The sequence below is a fragment of the Phyllostomus hastatus genome, unplaced genomic scaffold, assembly GCF_019186645.2.
Source record: "Phyllostomus hastatus isolate PE091 unplaced genomic scaffold, TTU_PhHast_1.1 phas_contig_34, whole genome shotgun sequence".
In the NCBI taxonomy this organism is placed as follows: domain Eukaryota; kingdom Metazoa; phylum Chordata; class Mammalia; order Chiroptera; family Phyllostomidae; genus Phyllostomus; species Phyllostomus hastatus.
Window position 1 is genome coordinate 14,048,239 of NW_025333857.1, and position 16,988 is coordinate 14,065,226.

A 16,988-nucleotide genomic window follows, 5' to 3' on the forward strand; every position below is an offset into this window, starting at 1 on the left:
TGGGATCGCAGACTGGTGCAGCCACTATGGAAAGAAGTATGGAATTATGAAGCTAAAAGTCCAAATAAAAATAGTTTTACATCATGAATAAAACAGTGAAAATATTCAATGAGTACTTATGAGATAAAGAGTGAGACAATTCAATAAGCATTTGGAAGAAATGACATTTTAAATCTGGAAAAGGTAAATTACATTTAATTTAATTAATATTCTACAATCATTTAGGGTCTTCTCAGTTAAGCATTATTGGTTTGACTTTAGACCAGTTAAAACCTTTATTCAGAAATAAAAGAGATTAATTCATTTATTTTGTAGATATTTTTAAAATTAAAAAACTCCCGAAGTGTCTATGGTTTCCAAAGAAACAAAGTAAGGGAATTGTTCTAAATGGGGTACTATTAACACTGGCATAAAATTCTGTAAGTTCCTAATTTAAAGGGATGAAGAATGTAGCATTATACATAAGCTCCAGTTATTTGCTATCTTATATCCAGTATCTAAGTCCAAGAACATTATATCTTAAAATTAAGGTCAATACCTAAGGGGGTAAGGGAACTTGAAAATAGTCTATTACAGGTTGACCAGTGGACAGTCTCCACTGGGACATAAGAGATCCCAACCTACTCACCTATCTAGGGAGATAACCCCCAAAAAATTTACTTGAAAAACTAATATATTAATATATAAAATAATATACTTTAATATACGAGGTCTGTCTGGAAAAAGTTCAGCCACTGTCAATATAATGAGAACAGTTTGCACTACATTGATGTAACCTGGCAGCAAAGGAGAGTGGACTGGAATGCGCATGTGTGAGCAATGACGACTTCACTGTACTAGTCAGTGGGGATGGTAGTTGCCCTTGATCGAGTATGTGTACTGTGTGGCCCTTGCATTCAAAATGACTGAGCAAGTAGAGCAATGAATCTGCATCAAATTTTGTGTTAAGCTTCAACATTCCTCTGTGGAAACTATTCGGATGATTCAGAAAGCCACAGTTATGGGCAACTGATGATTGGCAGCTTCATCATAACAATGTGCCCATTCATATATCCCATCTCAAGTGCAAAGTTTTTTGGTGAAATATCAAATCACCCAGGTGACTCAGCCCCCCTACAGCCCAGATTTGGTGCCCTGTGACTTCTGGCTTTTCCTAAAACTAAGACTACCTTTGAAAGGGAAGAGACTTCAGACCATCAATGACATTCAGGAAAAAAATGACGGGGCAGCTGATGGCAATTGGGAGAGCTCTGTGAGGTCCCAAAGTGCCCAGTTTGAAGGGGACTGAAGTGTCATTGTCTTATGTACAGTGTTTCTTGTATCTGGTATCTTTAATAAATGTCCCTAGTTTTCATATTACATGGCTGGACACCTTCTGGACTGACTTATACGTTTTATATATATAACCATATATATATATATACACAGCGAAGTACAATTGTGTGCATTAAATAATTAGTGGGATTATATGGGAAAGGAGACACTGGTGATGTTTTATTCCATTGGAGGACACAGTTTAATTTCATTTTATAAAGATTACATAAATTTAAAACATTTTATATATTTAAGTAAATTTCTACTGCTATGATATGCTAGTTTTTAATAATGCAAGCCATCTGAAAAGAAAAGTACTATGAGAAACTTAATCTCATCCAAGATTGCTTAAAAAAAGGAAAAGAACCCTGACTGGGTGACTCAGTTGGTTGGAGGATTTCCCAGAAAGGTTGTGGGTTTGATTCCAGTTGGGGCAGGTATGAGAGGCAACCAAATGATGTTTCTCTCTCACATTAATGTTTTTCTCTGTCTCTCCCTTCCTCTCTGTTTAAAAACAGTAAGTATGTCCTTGTGAGAATTAAAAAAGAAAGAAAAGTACATTGTAATTTCAGGAGAGTCATTCTCGTACTTATTTTTATATTTTATTATTTTTATTTTATTTGTAATCCTCACGTGAGTATATGTTTACCAATTATATTTGGCAGGGGGGAAGAGAGAGGCAGGGGGTGGGGAAAGACACACACACACACACACACACACACACACACTAATGTGAGAGAAGAGAAACATCGATCAGTTGCTTCCCATATGTGCCTTGACTGGGTTCGAACCCACAACTTTTTTATGTACAAGACAGGGCTCCAACTAACTGAGGTCATCCAGCCAGGGCTTCAGTTCTTATTTTTAAAAGCTAAAAGGACTATTATTAAAATTTCACATTCCTAATGGAAATTTAATTTGACTAATTAGTGATCATTATAGCACGTGACTCTTTGAAAGGTGCTATGGTGCACACCATGGGAGCAGAGATTAGTAAAACATGTCCTGGACTTTAAGGAACGCTGAATCTATCTAGTGGCAACAGATGCGTTCGCTAAATATAATACACATCAGAATAAACAGGACTAAACAGAGGTGTAAACAACTCACAGTGGGATTAAAGGAGGAGGAGCAGTCGCCAGATACCTAGCTCTCAGTACCTTGTTTCTCTGAAAGTAGAGCTGCTGCTCCTGAGTTGTTTTCCTGGAGAGTTGAGGGAGAAATAATGCCTGAGTGCATGGGACCAGAGGTCTAAAAGCTCTTTTTAAAGACTTTCAAACAAATCACCAGTTTAGGCTTGTATCTGTCCTTCCTCCATCACCCTCCACTTCTGTGGTTCCTTGTGGAGCCAACTCCTGAGCATTTCTGGGGTTTTTCAGCTTTCAGATAACTTCTAGATGGGTACCCCGTGCGTGCACCTGGGCTTCTCTCCTTTTGTTCTGCTAAGTCATTTGCCATTCCTCTATCTATTCCATGTCTTGATAGGTGATGGATCGGGATTCAGATGCCTCCTAGCTTTAATGAACAAGTTTCTGTTTGTTTTTGCTTGGATGATTTTCAAAAGGATAGTGCAATGGAAATTACTCAATTCTTTCATCTTAATACTTGCCTTGATTATATGATTACTATAATTTCACAACTAAGTTAACATTAAGAAAAATAGTAGTTAGAATGAAAAATTCTAAACTCAAGCTATAAAAAAATTTTTATAGAGAAATTTTTGAACAATGTGGCAAGTAGATTAGGAGAAGATGCTTTGTGGTGTAGGAAAGCAGAAAGAAACTTCGAAGTATTCCCCCAAATTGTCTGAAGTAGGTTTCTGCCTACTCTTCCAGAAGAAAAGTACAAATTAGTGAGGTATAAAAAATTCAAACCTTCACAAACAGGGTGAACTCTTCCACTTTGTCATTGGCTATCAGCAATTTCTTCTGTGCACCTTCTAGGGCCTGCTCACTTTGCAATGCTAATCCTTGAAGATGCTTAGATGCTGCTGTTTCAATTTCTGCCATTGCAGATTCGGTCTCATTTATTTTTGATACGAGGAGAGAATGCTTGAGATCCTGCAAGAGACCAGTACTTACAGAATAAAAATATTTCATAAACAGCTTTGGAAGAGTTAGTTATGCATGTCAGATATATGTTTTTATTTTTATTTGGGAAAAACAGGTTTTTTTTGTTTATTTTCAATAACTTATCCTGAGCACATATTCTTATATATGTATATTAATCTTTGAAATTAGTTTATGCTTTTTAAAATCATAAATATCATATATAAAATGGATATATTAAATTAGTTTATAAGTTTAGGTGTACCTAAACAATTTATATCTACTTGTGCTAATTATTAAAAACAGTTGTCATTTTTAAGAAATTATCAAGGCACAAAATCTGTTTCAGATACTTAATGTTTCATGTACAGATAAAAGTATTCTTTGGATTTATCTTAACATTTAAGTGGCTCATAATAGTTTGGGGCAGAAAAAAATAGCAACTTTAAAAATGAAAAAGGCATTGTTATATTCCATCTCGAAACTAAAATATCGTAAAAGCATACCTTTTTTTCTAATTCCTCTTTAGTTTTCTGATACATCTGTTCATACTGTGACTTCTCTTTAACAGCAACACTAAGTCTTTGCTTTAGTGAATCAATTGATACCTTCTTGTTGGAACACTCTTCAGTTAATGTCTTCACCTAGTAATGAAAGTATAAAGGTTTATTATTGGTAAGGGCATTCCAGTAGTATATTATATTTATTTCAACAGAAACCAGATGAATACATGAATATGTCTAATTTCATTTATTTTCTCATAAATGGTATCAAATTCAAGTATAAGATATGTAGAACTAATACTATGAATGAGATTAATAGTCTTTAAACCAACAGCAGAACCAAAAATTGCACAAAAGAAGTATAAGAAATAAGCAATGTAGTCTTCTACCTAAAGATATAATATTAATTCCATTCACATTTCCCTTAATTACTAACCTGCACTTCCTTAAGCAAGAATGGTTGTTTTTGATTCTTAAACAAGCCAAGTTCCAAGTTACAGATAATTTTCAGCTGTACTTTTCAAAAATACATGTACTTTTAAGAATAATAAAAAGTGATACAACATATTTATTATATATTCAAAATAGAAGAAATAGTTTTTCTTTTTCCATTTAGTATCACTAAAGGTATATACTTACTATATCTGAAATGATTGCTAAAGTTAAAAAATGAATAAATTTTTAAAGATAACCTTGGGAAAAAACCCACAAGAAAGTAATTATATTTTATGTGGGTGTGTGACAGAGAAAGAAAATCCATATACATTTGTCTTGCTGGTATAAAATTTTCTCTCTTAAATCCATTTGAGCTGATAGATAGTTATATTTTTATTTCCAACAAGTAAAGTAAGGCAGATGCTCTTTCTGGAGTGGTAACATGTAGTGAATGCCAAAGCACAGGCTTCTTTATGAGTTGTGCAAATAGCACCTTTAAATACACAGGGTCCGGCAGAAGGAAGGCTAGCTTGAGTGTGGTTGGTAGGTTACACGAATGTCTCTCACTAAATGGACAGCAATTTGAACATTTCACCTAAAATGTCATATGGTGTGCTTGAGTGTGACATTGTTATATTATAGAATCACATGCTTATGATTTTGTAATAAAAAAGGGCTGTTATTTGTGCTGGATCCTGTATATATCCTTGTCAGCAAATTGCTGATTTCTACTTTGGGGTCAGATATTATGCAACTATTTTAAATACAACTCTCCTCCCAAGTACACTGATTTAAGTGTATAAAAAGTATACTTTTTAACAATTGTGGTATTATACTTTTTAAACACTTTTGATACTTATTGGTTCCCACTTTTTTCATTTAAAACCATATGCTTGATTCTATCATTAATTTTATAATTTAAATAAAACAAAATGCTGAATAAAATGGAATTATGTAGCTCAGAAATATTCAAGAATTTTTAAAATTAAATTTGATTATTTCTCATGGTATGTTTACAAATAAAAAGAATGTGTGCTATATTATTTATGAGGATTTAGAGTCTTTAATTTTAATACAAATAATGTACTTTCAGAGCAAATAATGTAATTATGTAACAAGACCCATATATTCCATGAATACTTTCTATAAATTTTATTAAGAGGGAATATTTGAGTTAAAAATGTAAATACAAGGGGAAGTGATTTTTTAGTATCAGGGAACATAGAAGTTCATACCTTTTTTTCAAGATTTTCTAACATTTCATTAGTACACTCATTACTTTCCAAATTTACTTTCTGTCGAAATTTCAAGTCCTCTATCAAATGTCTTTTCATGGTTATATCCCTTTCCATTCGAGACATCCTTAAAAGGAGAAAAAGGAAATTTCATAAAAAGGTATAGAAAAAACTTGAATACTGATAATGTATTTTTTACTGTTGATGAGTTACAGTTGTCCTGCTTTTTCCCCATCGCTCACCCCTGCCCCATCTCATAGTGATAGTATTTTACCCAAAGTCACACCTACCATTAATCTTCAAATGCCATCTGATATTAATGAAATTGCAAATAAATAAAATAATTGCATGGGATAAATATTGCTCTATTAATATTTTGAGCACTCATAAAATTTATAATCCAGTTCCCACTTGCTAATCATAGTGTTATATAAGCATTAAAAAAAAGGAACTGAGAAAAATTAATAAAATTTATGAAAAGTCAAAGTTATATTTAAATTACATTCTTACACTGCTAAAAAAAGTAAAAGTGATATTTAGTGATAAAAGTGATATTTAGAGACTATCAAAAAATATAACACTGATAAGAAACAATTCTAAAAACAAATGTAAAATTTTATAATATCATTGTAAAGTTACTAAAATTAGACATGATATCTTCTAATTGAATATCATATGGAATTGAATTAACATATTAGTTTGGCTTAAGTTCATAACACGTTAAGCATATAATGGTAGATGCAGTGACAACTACTGTTACTATTACTACTATAATAAGAGCAATAGCTAGGATTACATGCCAGTGTCTGCGATAAATGCTTTACACCTGCTAACTCATTCAATCCTCCTAAGAAAGTTATAAGTTAATACTACTAAATTAAGGTACAGAGCTAGCAGGTTGAGGAACCAGGATTCAAAGAAAATTTCTCTAGAGCTCTCAATGTTAAATAATAAGCAAGACTGCTTCTTAATAGGTAAATAAACTTCAAGTAGTCTGTTTAAAAAATTAACCAATCTTTTCTGTTTAAGTCATCTTCATTATAATGTAGTAGAGTATGTATGTATGTATGTAGAATATATATATATACACACACACACACCTATATATATAAAATTATTAAGGGCAGACTGGAACTCTAAACAGGGTACCACTTGTAAGCTCTAGTATATGTATAGAAGATATAGAAAGAAAATCATTTTGAGTGTGTGAGGTAGAACATTTTAAGCCTCTTTTGTTAATAACACAAAATATACACTTTCATAATCTTCCAGGTGTTTTTAAATACAAACAAAATTTTCCCTTTTTTAACTTACCTTTATAAGCTTAGGCGTTAAATCCAGTGGAAGATTAATCTACACATATATCTTCAGTAGAATAATTACCACCTTCCAAAATTTTTGGTTCACAGTCTTTGGGCCATTAATTGATATTTTCTCAAAATTAAATGTTTACTCTAAGAAAGATAATCTAACTTTACATATTCTTATTCTAATTAAAAAACAGTAACCATATTGATATCAACCATGCTATATATAATATTCCTTAAATTTTCATTTTATGTAGGCTTATGAAGGCTTTTATGAAGAAAGGAAAACAATTTTTGACATGTCAGTATTATTTCTTGGGGTGCGTTTAATAGAATAACTGCCACTAGGTGGCACCAAATACAATGAATAAAAATATGAGAAACCTACTTCTCATGCATTTCCTTTATATGTTCTTCTTTTGCTAGGAGTTCAAATTTCAGAGACTTCACGCTTGATGACTGCTTAGTAAGTTCATTAGTTGCGTTCTAGATTAAAAATGCATGTAAATACAAATACACTTTTCAACCTTGTTCAAAAGAAGCATAAAAACTGAATGCCATTCTCATGAAGAGTAATAAATTTTCAATTACAAATAAATGAACATTTAAGTATTTTAAATGCTTTATTTTATATGTCACAATAGAAGTATTATAGTACACTACAGTTTTTATATTACATGCCCAAGCCATAAAGGTACACAATCATAAAACAACTGCAAAGAGTACACACCCAAAATACATTTTTGGGAGATATGGATTATCTTTGTAAAATGCAAACGTACCTGTGATTGAGTACTTTCATGGTTTAACAAGGTAATTTAAAACTAATGCTGGATTGTTCTAGTGCCCTGTAACAGACTCAGTATGACCACGGTCACAAATGCTTTGCTGCTCTTCCCTTCAAGACATGGAATCCATCGCCCAACCCTCTGAACCTAGACTGGCCTGTGATTTGTTTTGACCAAAAGAATGTGGCAGAAATAAAACAGTGCAAATATCAGATCCTGGGCCTAAACCCTTGCAGCATGCATGTGTGTCCTCTTGGAATGTTACCCTGGGATCATCTTCCAAAGAACATAGAAGAAAGGCCATTTGGAGGAGTACTGAGTTATCCCAGCTTAGAACCAGCTGACCAATTGCCAGGTCCATGAGTGAGGTTACTTTGGAACTTTCAGGCCAGGTAAATCCTTGGTTTCAAAGAATACCGGCATATTAGAGAACCCAGAAGGTCATAAGAAATAATAAACTAAGACACTACTTAGTTTCTCAGTTTATAAGGTCTACAGTTTCTTAGGTCATAAGAAACTACTATTGCTTTAAGCCATGACATGTTAGGATAATTTGCCAGACAGTTAATTGATAACTGATAAGGGAATCTTATGAATACTAAATACTTCCTTGCTTGATCTTATTAATAAAACTACTTATTACTAATGTATTTATACATAATTATTAGTTTTTCAAAGTAGAACAGCTTCGTAATACTTGTCATCTGCATAGCCTAGGAGCCAGATGTAGCAACTAGAAGGTTAAGACTTTCTTTCTTCTTATTTATTTATTTATTTATTTATTTATTGGGGTGACAATGGTTAATAAAATGATATAGGTTTCAAGTGTACAGTTCTATGATACATCATCTGTACACTGTATTGTGTGTTAATCACCCCAAGTCAAGCCTCCTTCCATCACTGTTTACCCCTCCTTTACTCACTCCTCTTCTCTCCCCACCCGTCTTCCCCTCTGGTAATCACCATACTAGATCCCTAACTTTCAATTTTGACTCAAGTTCCAAGTAAACATGTAATAATCTGAGACCTCACTTGGTATTTTGGTTTTCCACTTACAAGACAGTGTTGATATAGATTAATTCATTTCCTAAATTTTTAAATATTACATTAATATAAGTGTTTTAAAATATGATAGCTTTAGAAATATCTGAATTAGTTATTTCATTAATCTATCTAGTAACTACAATCAATCTTTTCTATTAGAACTATTACCAGTTTTACTGACTCATGCTAAAAAATGTAAAGCTGACAAGACAAAACCATTAATTATATAATGTAAATATGAGTCAAATTCATTAAACAGACCTTAACTGTCTCATTGGTATAGCATATGTAAATTAAAAAACTGAAATAATTTTACAGTCAACCTCCTGGATAGTAATAAATAATAAACTGCCATTTTTAATTTTTATATTAAATATGATATTAATTTTCTTAAAAAACCAAGGCTACTTCAACATGGTAACTGTACTGAGTATTAAAAGTTTTGACTAAATATGCCCTGGCTGGTGTGGCTCAGTGGATTGAGTGCTGGCCTGGGAACCAAATGGTCGCTGGTTCCATTCCAAGATCAGGGCACACGCCAGGTGCCCAGTAGCGGGTGCGCAAGAGGCAACCACATATTGATGTTTCTCTTCCTCTTTTTCTCTCCCTTCCCCTCTCTAAAAATAAATAAAAATCTTTAAAAAAGAGTTTTGACTAAATATTTGTGTAATGCAATCTAAATGTCTACCATAATTTACATGTTTACAGTGATAAATAGTGTCTTATTTCTAGCATTGCAAAATAAGATGTTCCATACTAGCAAATTTACCAGATAATTGAAGCTTTTGCTTTAATTCATTAATCTTACATTCTTTCTGGATTGAATATATATTCTTTATTACTTTAATATAGTGATAGTACATTATAAATATCACTATTTAATTATGTGTCATATTACTGTATCTACTATAGTATCAGTAAGTCATTATATAGTGATGCCTTTAACAACTATCATGATACAAATGGCTACTTACCCCTACTCTAAATGGTCCCAGACTCCTGCTTTTCTGATTTTGTATTTTTATCTTAATATTTTTATATTTCCTTTTTCTCTGTCATAATTCTTGCTTCTGTCAATATTCCTGTCCCCAAACAAACATCCTGCCCTTTAATATGCATATCTCTAATTTGCTATTTTTGAGTTATTTTTTGCTGAGAAGCTGAACAAACTTATAAAAGACAACAGGCAATAAATGCAGCCTAACAGTGGAATAAATTAAGTGAATTTTAAGATAGCTGTTTGACTCTTTTCCATTTAGACTTAAAGGCTGTTATTTTAGGTGGCTCAAATGCTGTAACACTGATTTCTGGATAATTGAGAGATTACCGAATTATAATAAATGAAACCATGTCAGCATGGTATATACTTTTGCCTGGATCTCTAAATCATACAGCTACTTCATTTGATCCTAAAAAGTCCTTATTAAGTGTCAAGAAAGGTATCCCTGCTTTAAACCTCTGGAGAAGTTAAATGATTTCCTCTGTCAGATCCTACCTAAAGTTAATGGACAAAGGGCGAACAAAACCTAGGTCCTCTGACCCTTTTCCACTTCCCACTACATAATACTTATCTGCAGCATGACTTAAAATAAGGAGAACACATATTTAAAAAATGTCACGATGGTGAGAATCCATCCTGGTGAAAGCTTCCCTATCTAAGTTTGTTAAATATATATTTTTACATTTTCATAGTGTAGCGATTAAGAGCATAGAATCTGGAGCAAGATATCTTGAGTTCTAATCTCAGCTCTGCCCCTTAGGAGCTATGTTGCCTTGGACAAGTAACTCATCCTCTATGTGTCTCAGGTTTTCTCAACTATACAATAAAGGGAGTAACAAGACTTATATCATAGGGTTAAAATGAGGATTAAATGAGTTAATACTTTTAAAAGACTTAGAACTGCCTGGAAATAGATTATACATTAAGGAACAGTAGTCAAAAAACTACTATTGTTCATTAGTAAGTTATGGGGAAACTGGAAGAGAACAATGTATGCAATGAAGGGAATACTTTCAACAATTAGGAAGGCAAAGAACCATAAACATAAATTGGAATGCTATCCAATTCAGATTGCATAAAAAGTACAAATTAAACTAAATATAAATTACTAGAAGGAATTTATAAGTCTCTAAATACTTTATTATCTATCTGTATAGAGTTAGGTACCTTGAAGAAACATGTCTAATATGTGTCAGCCAAAATGCACATGGACACTCTAATTACTGAGTGAACTGTGTACATCTGGGAAGCAAACCTAACAGTTTACATAGAGAAGTCTAAGATCAATTGGATAAAATAAAAAAAGATGTATGTAGACCTTTAATAGTTTAAATCTCACCAGTTTCCCTTAAGCATAAAAACATCAGCTGGAAAATAAGTAATTTTTTGGAAAATTTTGTTAGCAATTTGATACCTGGTATAAGCTGAATTGTGTCCCTTCAAAATTGTCATGTTGAAACCCTAACCCCCAGGACCTCAAACTGGGACTGTATTTGGATGGGGTCTTTAAAGAGGTAATTACGGTAAAATGAGGTCATATGGTGGGCCTTAATCCAATGTGACAGGTGTCCCTACAGGAAGTGACCAGGACACAGACCACACAGACTGACATCCAACCATGTGAGGACACAGCGAGAAAGTGGCCATCTACATGCCAAGGAGAAAGGCCTCGGAAGAAGCCAAACCTGTTTATACCTTGATCTTGACTTCTAAACTCCAAGATTACAAGAAAATAAAGTTCTATTATTTAAGCCGCCCATGGTATTTTGTTATGGTACCCCTAGCAAACTAATACAATATGGAAATAGCAATTTGTAGTAGCAGAGAGTGTTATATATTTACAGGAGACTGGCTTGTAGAATATTCCCATATTGAAACATGAGACACAACAAAGATAAAGATTTACCCTTTTTCGTCCCTGTGCAGCCTATCCCGTGTTAAGGGACTCCAGGCTAGATACGGACAGTGTCACTTCAAACTTACATCAAGCATGGTCTAAACTGCTTTAGGCATTCTCATTAGTCTCACCTTTGGGACTCAAAGAATCCTCCACATGAGAGAGAAATTCATAGGTGAATGAAAACTTATACCATGGGAAATCATAATGCCAATAACACAGATATTCATATGGGTCTGTTATTACCAAAACTAGGTTAGGCCATTAGTAGGAAGTAAATTAAATAGGTAATACATAAATCAACTGAAATTTTGACAATTTAAAAACTTTTAGAAGTCAGATTACACATTATTGGATCTAACATTCTATTTTTGGCAAAAACTAAAGTTATGTTAGGATCATGAGGACTTAAACATAAGAAGAATTCATAGAACTATGAAGATCTGTAATAGATAAAAGAATATTTCAATGATTTTACTCTCTATATAGAAACATTCTATTTGAACATATAAATATGAAATGTATTTATACATTTTATTCTACTTTATCAGACACAGAAACACATTTTAAGAGAAGATACATGAACCAAAGTCTAAAACTATTTTTTCTCACATTTCTATTATGTAAGGTATTTAAACTTATAAAATGTAGTGGTTGAGGCAAGTTCTGCACCTAAACACTGTCTGAAGAAGATAGTATTCAACAAGCATCTAAATTAATGTCAGTGTGTAAATCTGGTTATTATTAATAAAGCAAAATATTTTCAAACAATGATACATTCATTTACTTTAAACTTAATCTTACTTTATTAGTAGTTGTTCATTTAAAGATATTGGAGAGTGCACATTTCATATTTTGAATTGAAAACAACTGAGCTGTTTGACAATTCAATATTCTGACACTCCCTTCACAGTCATGGTTATTCCACTCCTGACGTACTCGAGGCATTTCCACCCAGAGTTTTCTCTCTGCTGCTTCTCATGATAGTGATAGTCCCATACACACTGTCCCTCTGGCTTCCAGTTAGCAATCCCCACTGAAGAAAATAATCAAATATGTGAGGAATATATGAGTTTTTTAAAGCAACATGAAAATTAACTTTCCGATTAAAACTCAGAAATCCTGTTTCATACAAGTTAATTCTTATTAACCTAAGGTCAGCCTTACTTTTAAATTGTTGACAGTTTCATCTAGACTTAGATACAATTCTTTATAAATAAAAGGAACACTGCTTTTTATTCTTACTCTCAGGTTTAACTTACTGAAATCTATTAAAGCAACCCACCTTTGCTCTATATTCTCGCTTCCCTCACTCCCCTCACTTCCCTTTACTCCCTCTCACCTGCAACCAACAACAACCAAATCACAATAGTAGCAAGTGTGTAAAGGGAAGCATTCTGCTTAACTCAATACATTACATGTTTGAAAGGAATTCTGTTCAGTGGAGGGCGGGATGGGGGCAGAGAAGAATTGAGTAATGGAATACAATGACAATGTCCAGTTTCCATCATCCTCTAAATTAGGATATCATGGTCTGTTGTCATTTTTTTCAGAAAGTAGTATTGTGAGTTACTAGACAGAAGACTCATGGACACGAACAATGGAGGGGGGATTGATTGTGGGAGTCGGGGGATGGGGCAGGGGAGAGCAATGGGAAAAAGGACAACTGTAACTAAACAATAATTTTAAAAAAGGTGGAAAGATTAAAAAAAAACCTCACAGACAAACAAATTTACAGTCATTACCAGGCGGGGGGAGGCAGGAGAGAGTAGAAGGGATAAATGGTGATGGAAAGAGACATGACTTGGGTAGTGAACATGACTAAGGTGATGTACTATAGAATTGTTCACCTTAAACATATACAATTTTATCAATCAATGTAACCTCTATAAATTTAATTAAGAGTAAAATAAAATTGAAAAAAGAATCTACCATGCTTAAATAGGAAGATGAGGTTGAATATAGTTTTAATAATTTTGGATATTTACACCATAATTTACCTTTATTATTAAAATTAAATTAGAATTAATAAGCATGTCTTTAAGGATTCAGTAACTTAATATATGTTTTCACCATTAATAAAAATTATATTCACCTTTAGTTTACACTGTAGTTGCTTCATTTCCAAATCCATGCTCCTTGAAGGACCAATCGATGTGACTTGTATTCGTGGAACTGTTACCTGAGAAACTTCTTCTGCCAAACTTGTGATTTCAGATGAGGACTCCAATTTCTTTAATAAGCCTTCTTTTTCTTTTCGAAGTTCAGCCAAATCCAAACTTAGCCTCTTTTTTAAAAAAAATAAAAATAAATGTAAATGTATTACAAAAGTAACCATATTTGATTTAACAATTATCAGCCTATCACAGAAAATGCTAAGGAAGAGAAATAAATTATAAAAAGTTATTACAAAAATTACAACCTCTATGAGTTTTCTATCAAGGTCTCAGGACTAGCAAAGGTTAAAACAAAATGGACCAGCTGTACTCTATAGCTTTTGGTTGGCTGGTCTTTACTCGTGATGCGCTATTTCTTTGCCTTCACATATACATGGGTGAGCTGGAGATGCACATGCTCGATAACCTTGACTTCAGGGCTGATGTACTTAACTAGTGAAAGCCAAGCTGGAGCAGGATGAGATAACAGATGTTAGTTGTTTATTCCACTGGGTAGGTCTTACCATTCTATACTGTAGCCAAAATGCTTCTCATTTAGCAACATAAATGTTAAGTTCAATTAGAAAAAGAGGCTTATTAGAGATTTAGTTCAAATAAATAGCATATAAACAAATTCACTCACTCTTATGAATTTGATTGATAGTTGACAAGTCCAATATGTAATGCTGAAATAGACAGCACTAAACTCCTTACATTTGAATTTTTAACAACATATACATTTTACTAAATGACATAGTGCTAATGTTTTTATGAAACAGTGTAGAAAAAACTGTCTTCACGTTAGCCCTTTTCACACCAATCTGTAGGCAACAGAATGCCACCATGCTGTAATGGCATAACAGCTCTATGCTCCTTTCAAGAGTAACTGCACTACTATTTTATTATTCCAAAGAAGCTTATAGTATGGTGGTTTAACATAAGGAACAATTAGACAAAATGGTACTAAAATCTCTCAGAGGGGGGTAGAGTCTGTCTTTGTTAAGAATTCTAATTAGAAAGAGCAAAAGATATAGCTAACATGTACAGTAATATAAATATGGGACATAATAACTGAAGTATTAACACTATACTTCAACACAATTAGAAACTACACAAATAAATCTATAATTGCATATGTACTTGTGTATGCATGTGTATACTGTTAAATATGAACATTTCAGATCATGGATTCAAAACTAGGGCTTGGTATATTTGATATTATACTATGTTTTGATGAAATAAAAAGTATGTTTGATAAAAAACTATTTTTGGCTACATTTTAACTTATAATCTAAAAGTGTGGTTCTATAGAATCTCAGGAAATAATCATTAATAAATTTTCCCAATGGTACCTAATAATTAACATCTAAAAGCAAACTTAAAATTGCCATAAAGCTGAGAATCTTCCTGGTTACCATCCCAGCTTGAATTAATCTCCCTCTCTGTTTATTGATTTTCTACAACCAATCAATTATCAGGTTCTACAAATTATGTAATGTTTCTCATATTCATTCCCTTCTGCCACTCTCTATTTGTTAAACTGAACTTACTGAACTCATACAGGTTTCAGATGTGCACTGCTGTATAGTCCGCACACTGTATGGTATGTTTACCACCCCGGTCTCCTTCCATCACCCTTTATCCCTCCCTGACCTTCTTCTTCCTTTTCCTAAATCACCCTTCCCCCTGGTAATCACCATACTATTGTCTGTGTCCATGAATCTTCCTTTCTTTTTTTTTTTACTTTCTTTAATCCCTTTACGCTTCTCTCCCAACCCTTAATCCTGCCTCCCACCTCTGACAGCTGTACGTTCTCTGTATCCACCAGTCTGTCTCTACTTTGCTGGTTTATTTTGTTCATTAGATTCCACAAATAAGTGAAATCATATGGTACTTGTCTTTCTCTGACTGGCTTCTTTCACTTAGTGTAATACTCTCCACATCCACCCATGCTGTTGGCAGAAGGTAAGATTTCCTTCTTTTTTTTAAGACCCAGTAGTATTCTATTGTGTAAATATACCACAGCTTTTTTTTATCCACTCATTTACTGATGGGCTGCTTCCAAATCTTGGCTATTGTAAATAATGCTGCATTGAACATAGGGATGCATACATTCTTTTGAACTAGTGTTTTGGGCTACTGAGAATGAAATTAAAACCCTCCCTGCAACTTTCCCTCATTCAAACCATCTTTTATACAATTTCCAAAATCAACACTGACCCATTATTCCCTTATTCAAAACCCCTTCAAGGTTCCTTACCCATGTAGCATAAAGCTAGGATGTTTGTGCTCATGTCAAAGCTCTCTAAGATTCACTTTCCACCTGTGTTTCAGTCAGACATCATCTGAAGTCACACTTGCCTGTCATTCCCCAAACTAGTCTGCCATTTCTCCAGCAAGGACTCCACACATGGTGTTTCCTTCTGCCAAATTCCCTCTTCTGTTCAATGAGCAGACTGTTATTTTCCCCTTTTTGAAAAATCCTCTGTTCTTACTCTTTTTCTTCAACAACGTATTAGTAGCTTCCCCATTCTCTTAGCTCCCATAGCACTGTGCCTGTCCTCAACCTTGAGCCCTAGAAAATCCTCACAAGGACTGTGCCTTTGTTCATCTATGTATGCCCAATAGTATCTACAAATAATGCCTTCTATATAGTAAAAACCAAAAGAAAGGTTTCAAAAATTCAAGTCTTCCTATTTGCAGTACAGATGGTGCTAAAAGAATATAGTAACTTCAGCTGGTATTTATAATCTATTAGTTTATCACTACATAAAAATATACTTTTATTAGCAATGTAATATTATTAGCTTTTACTTAAGTACTATGCACTGCAGCATTTATCAATCCTGCATCTAAGTTAAACTTCTGAGATTTTCATTTGAAAGACCTAACTCATGACTGTAATTCTAGGTCGGTCTCAGGCAACTCAGAAAACTAAATGATGAGGCTCTTGTCTTCCTGTGAATAGCCCCGGTGGCTTCTCTCATTTGTTAAATTTGCATGTCATTAGATTTCTGTCTATTCCTTCCACAGTGGCAGATCCAGACACTATGAATATACCCTTCATGGAGGAAAGACCAAGTCAATAAATATATTTCTCTAAAAGACATGTCCATGTAGATTTTAACTTCATTTAACAATATAAAAATTTATTGAATTAAGAAATACTGATTTTATGGATACAAGAAACCAAATGACTCATAATATATTAAAATATAAATCATGTTTAGATAAACAATATTTAAAATCTACATTTAAAAT

The 16,988-nt window shown here is 33.2% G+C and overlaps 1 protein-coding gene across 2 annotated transcripts in view; it reads right to left on the reverse strand.

The window, feature by feature from the left end:
• Nucleotides 1-16,988, reverse strand: part of CNTLN (centlein) — a 294,809-nt gene that overhangs the window by 31,862 nt on the left and 245,959 nt on the right. For both annotated transcript variants that reach the window (XM_045840845.1, XM_045840844.1), the window contains exons 19-23: nt 13,667-13,858; nt 7,231-7,328; nt 5,536-5,662; nt 3,869-4,006; nt 3,189-3,374 (exon numbers count right to left, since the gene is read on the reverse strand). In XM_045840845.1, coding sequence (XP_045696801.1) covers nt 3,189-3,374; nt 3,869-4,006; nt 5,536-5,662; nt 7,231-7,328; nt 13,667-13,858 — 741 coding nt within the window. The remainder of the gene's footprint in view (nt 1-3,188; nt 3,375-3,868; nt 4,007-5,535; nt 5,663-7,230; nt 7,329-13,666; nt 13,859-16,988) is intronic.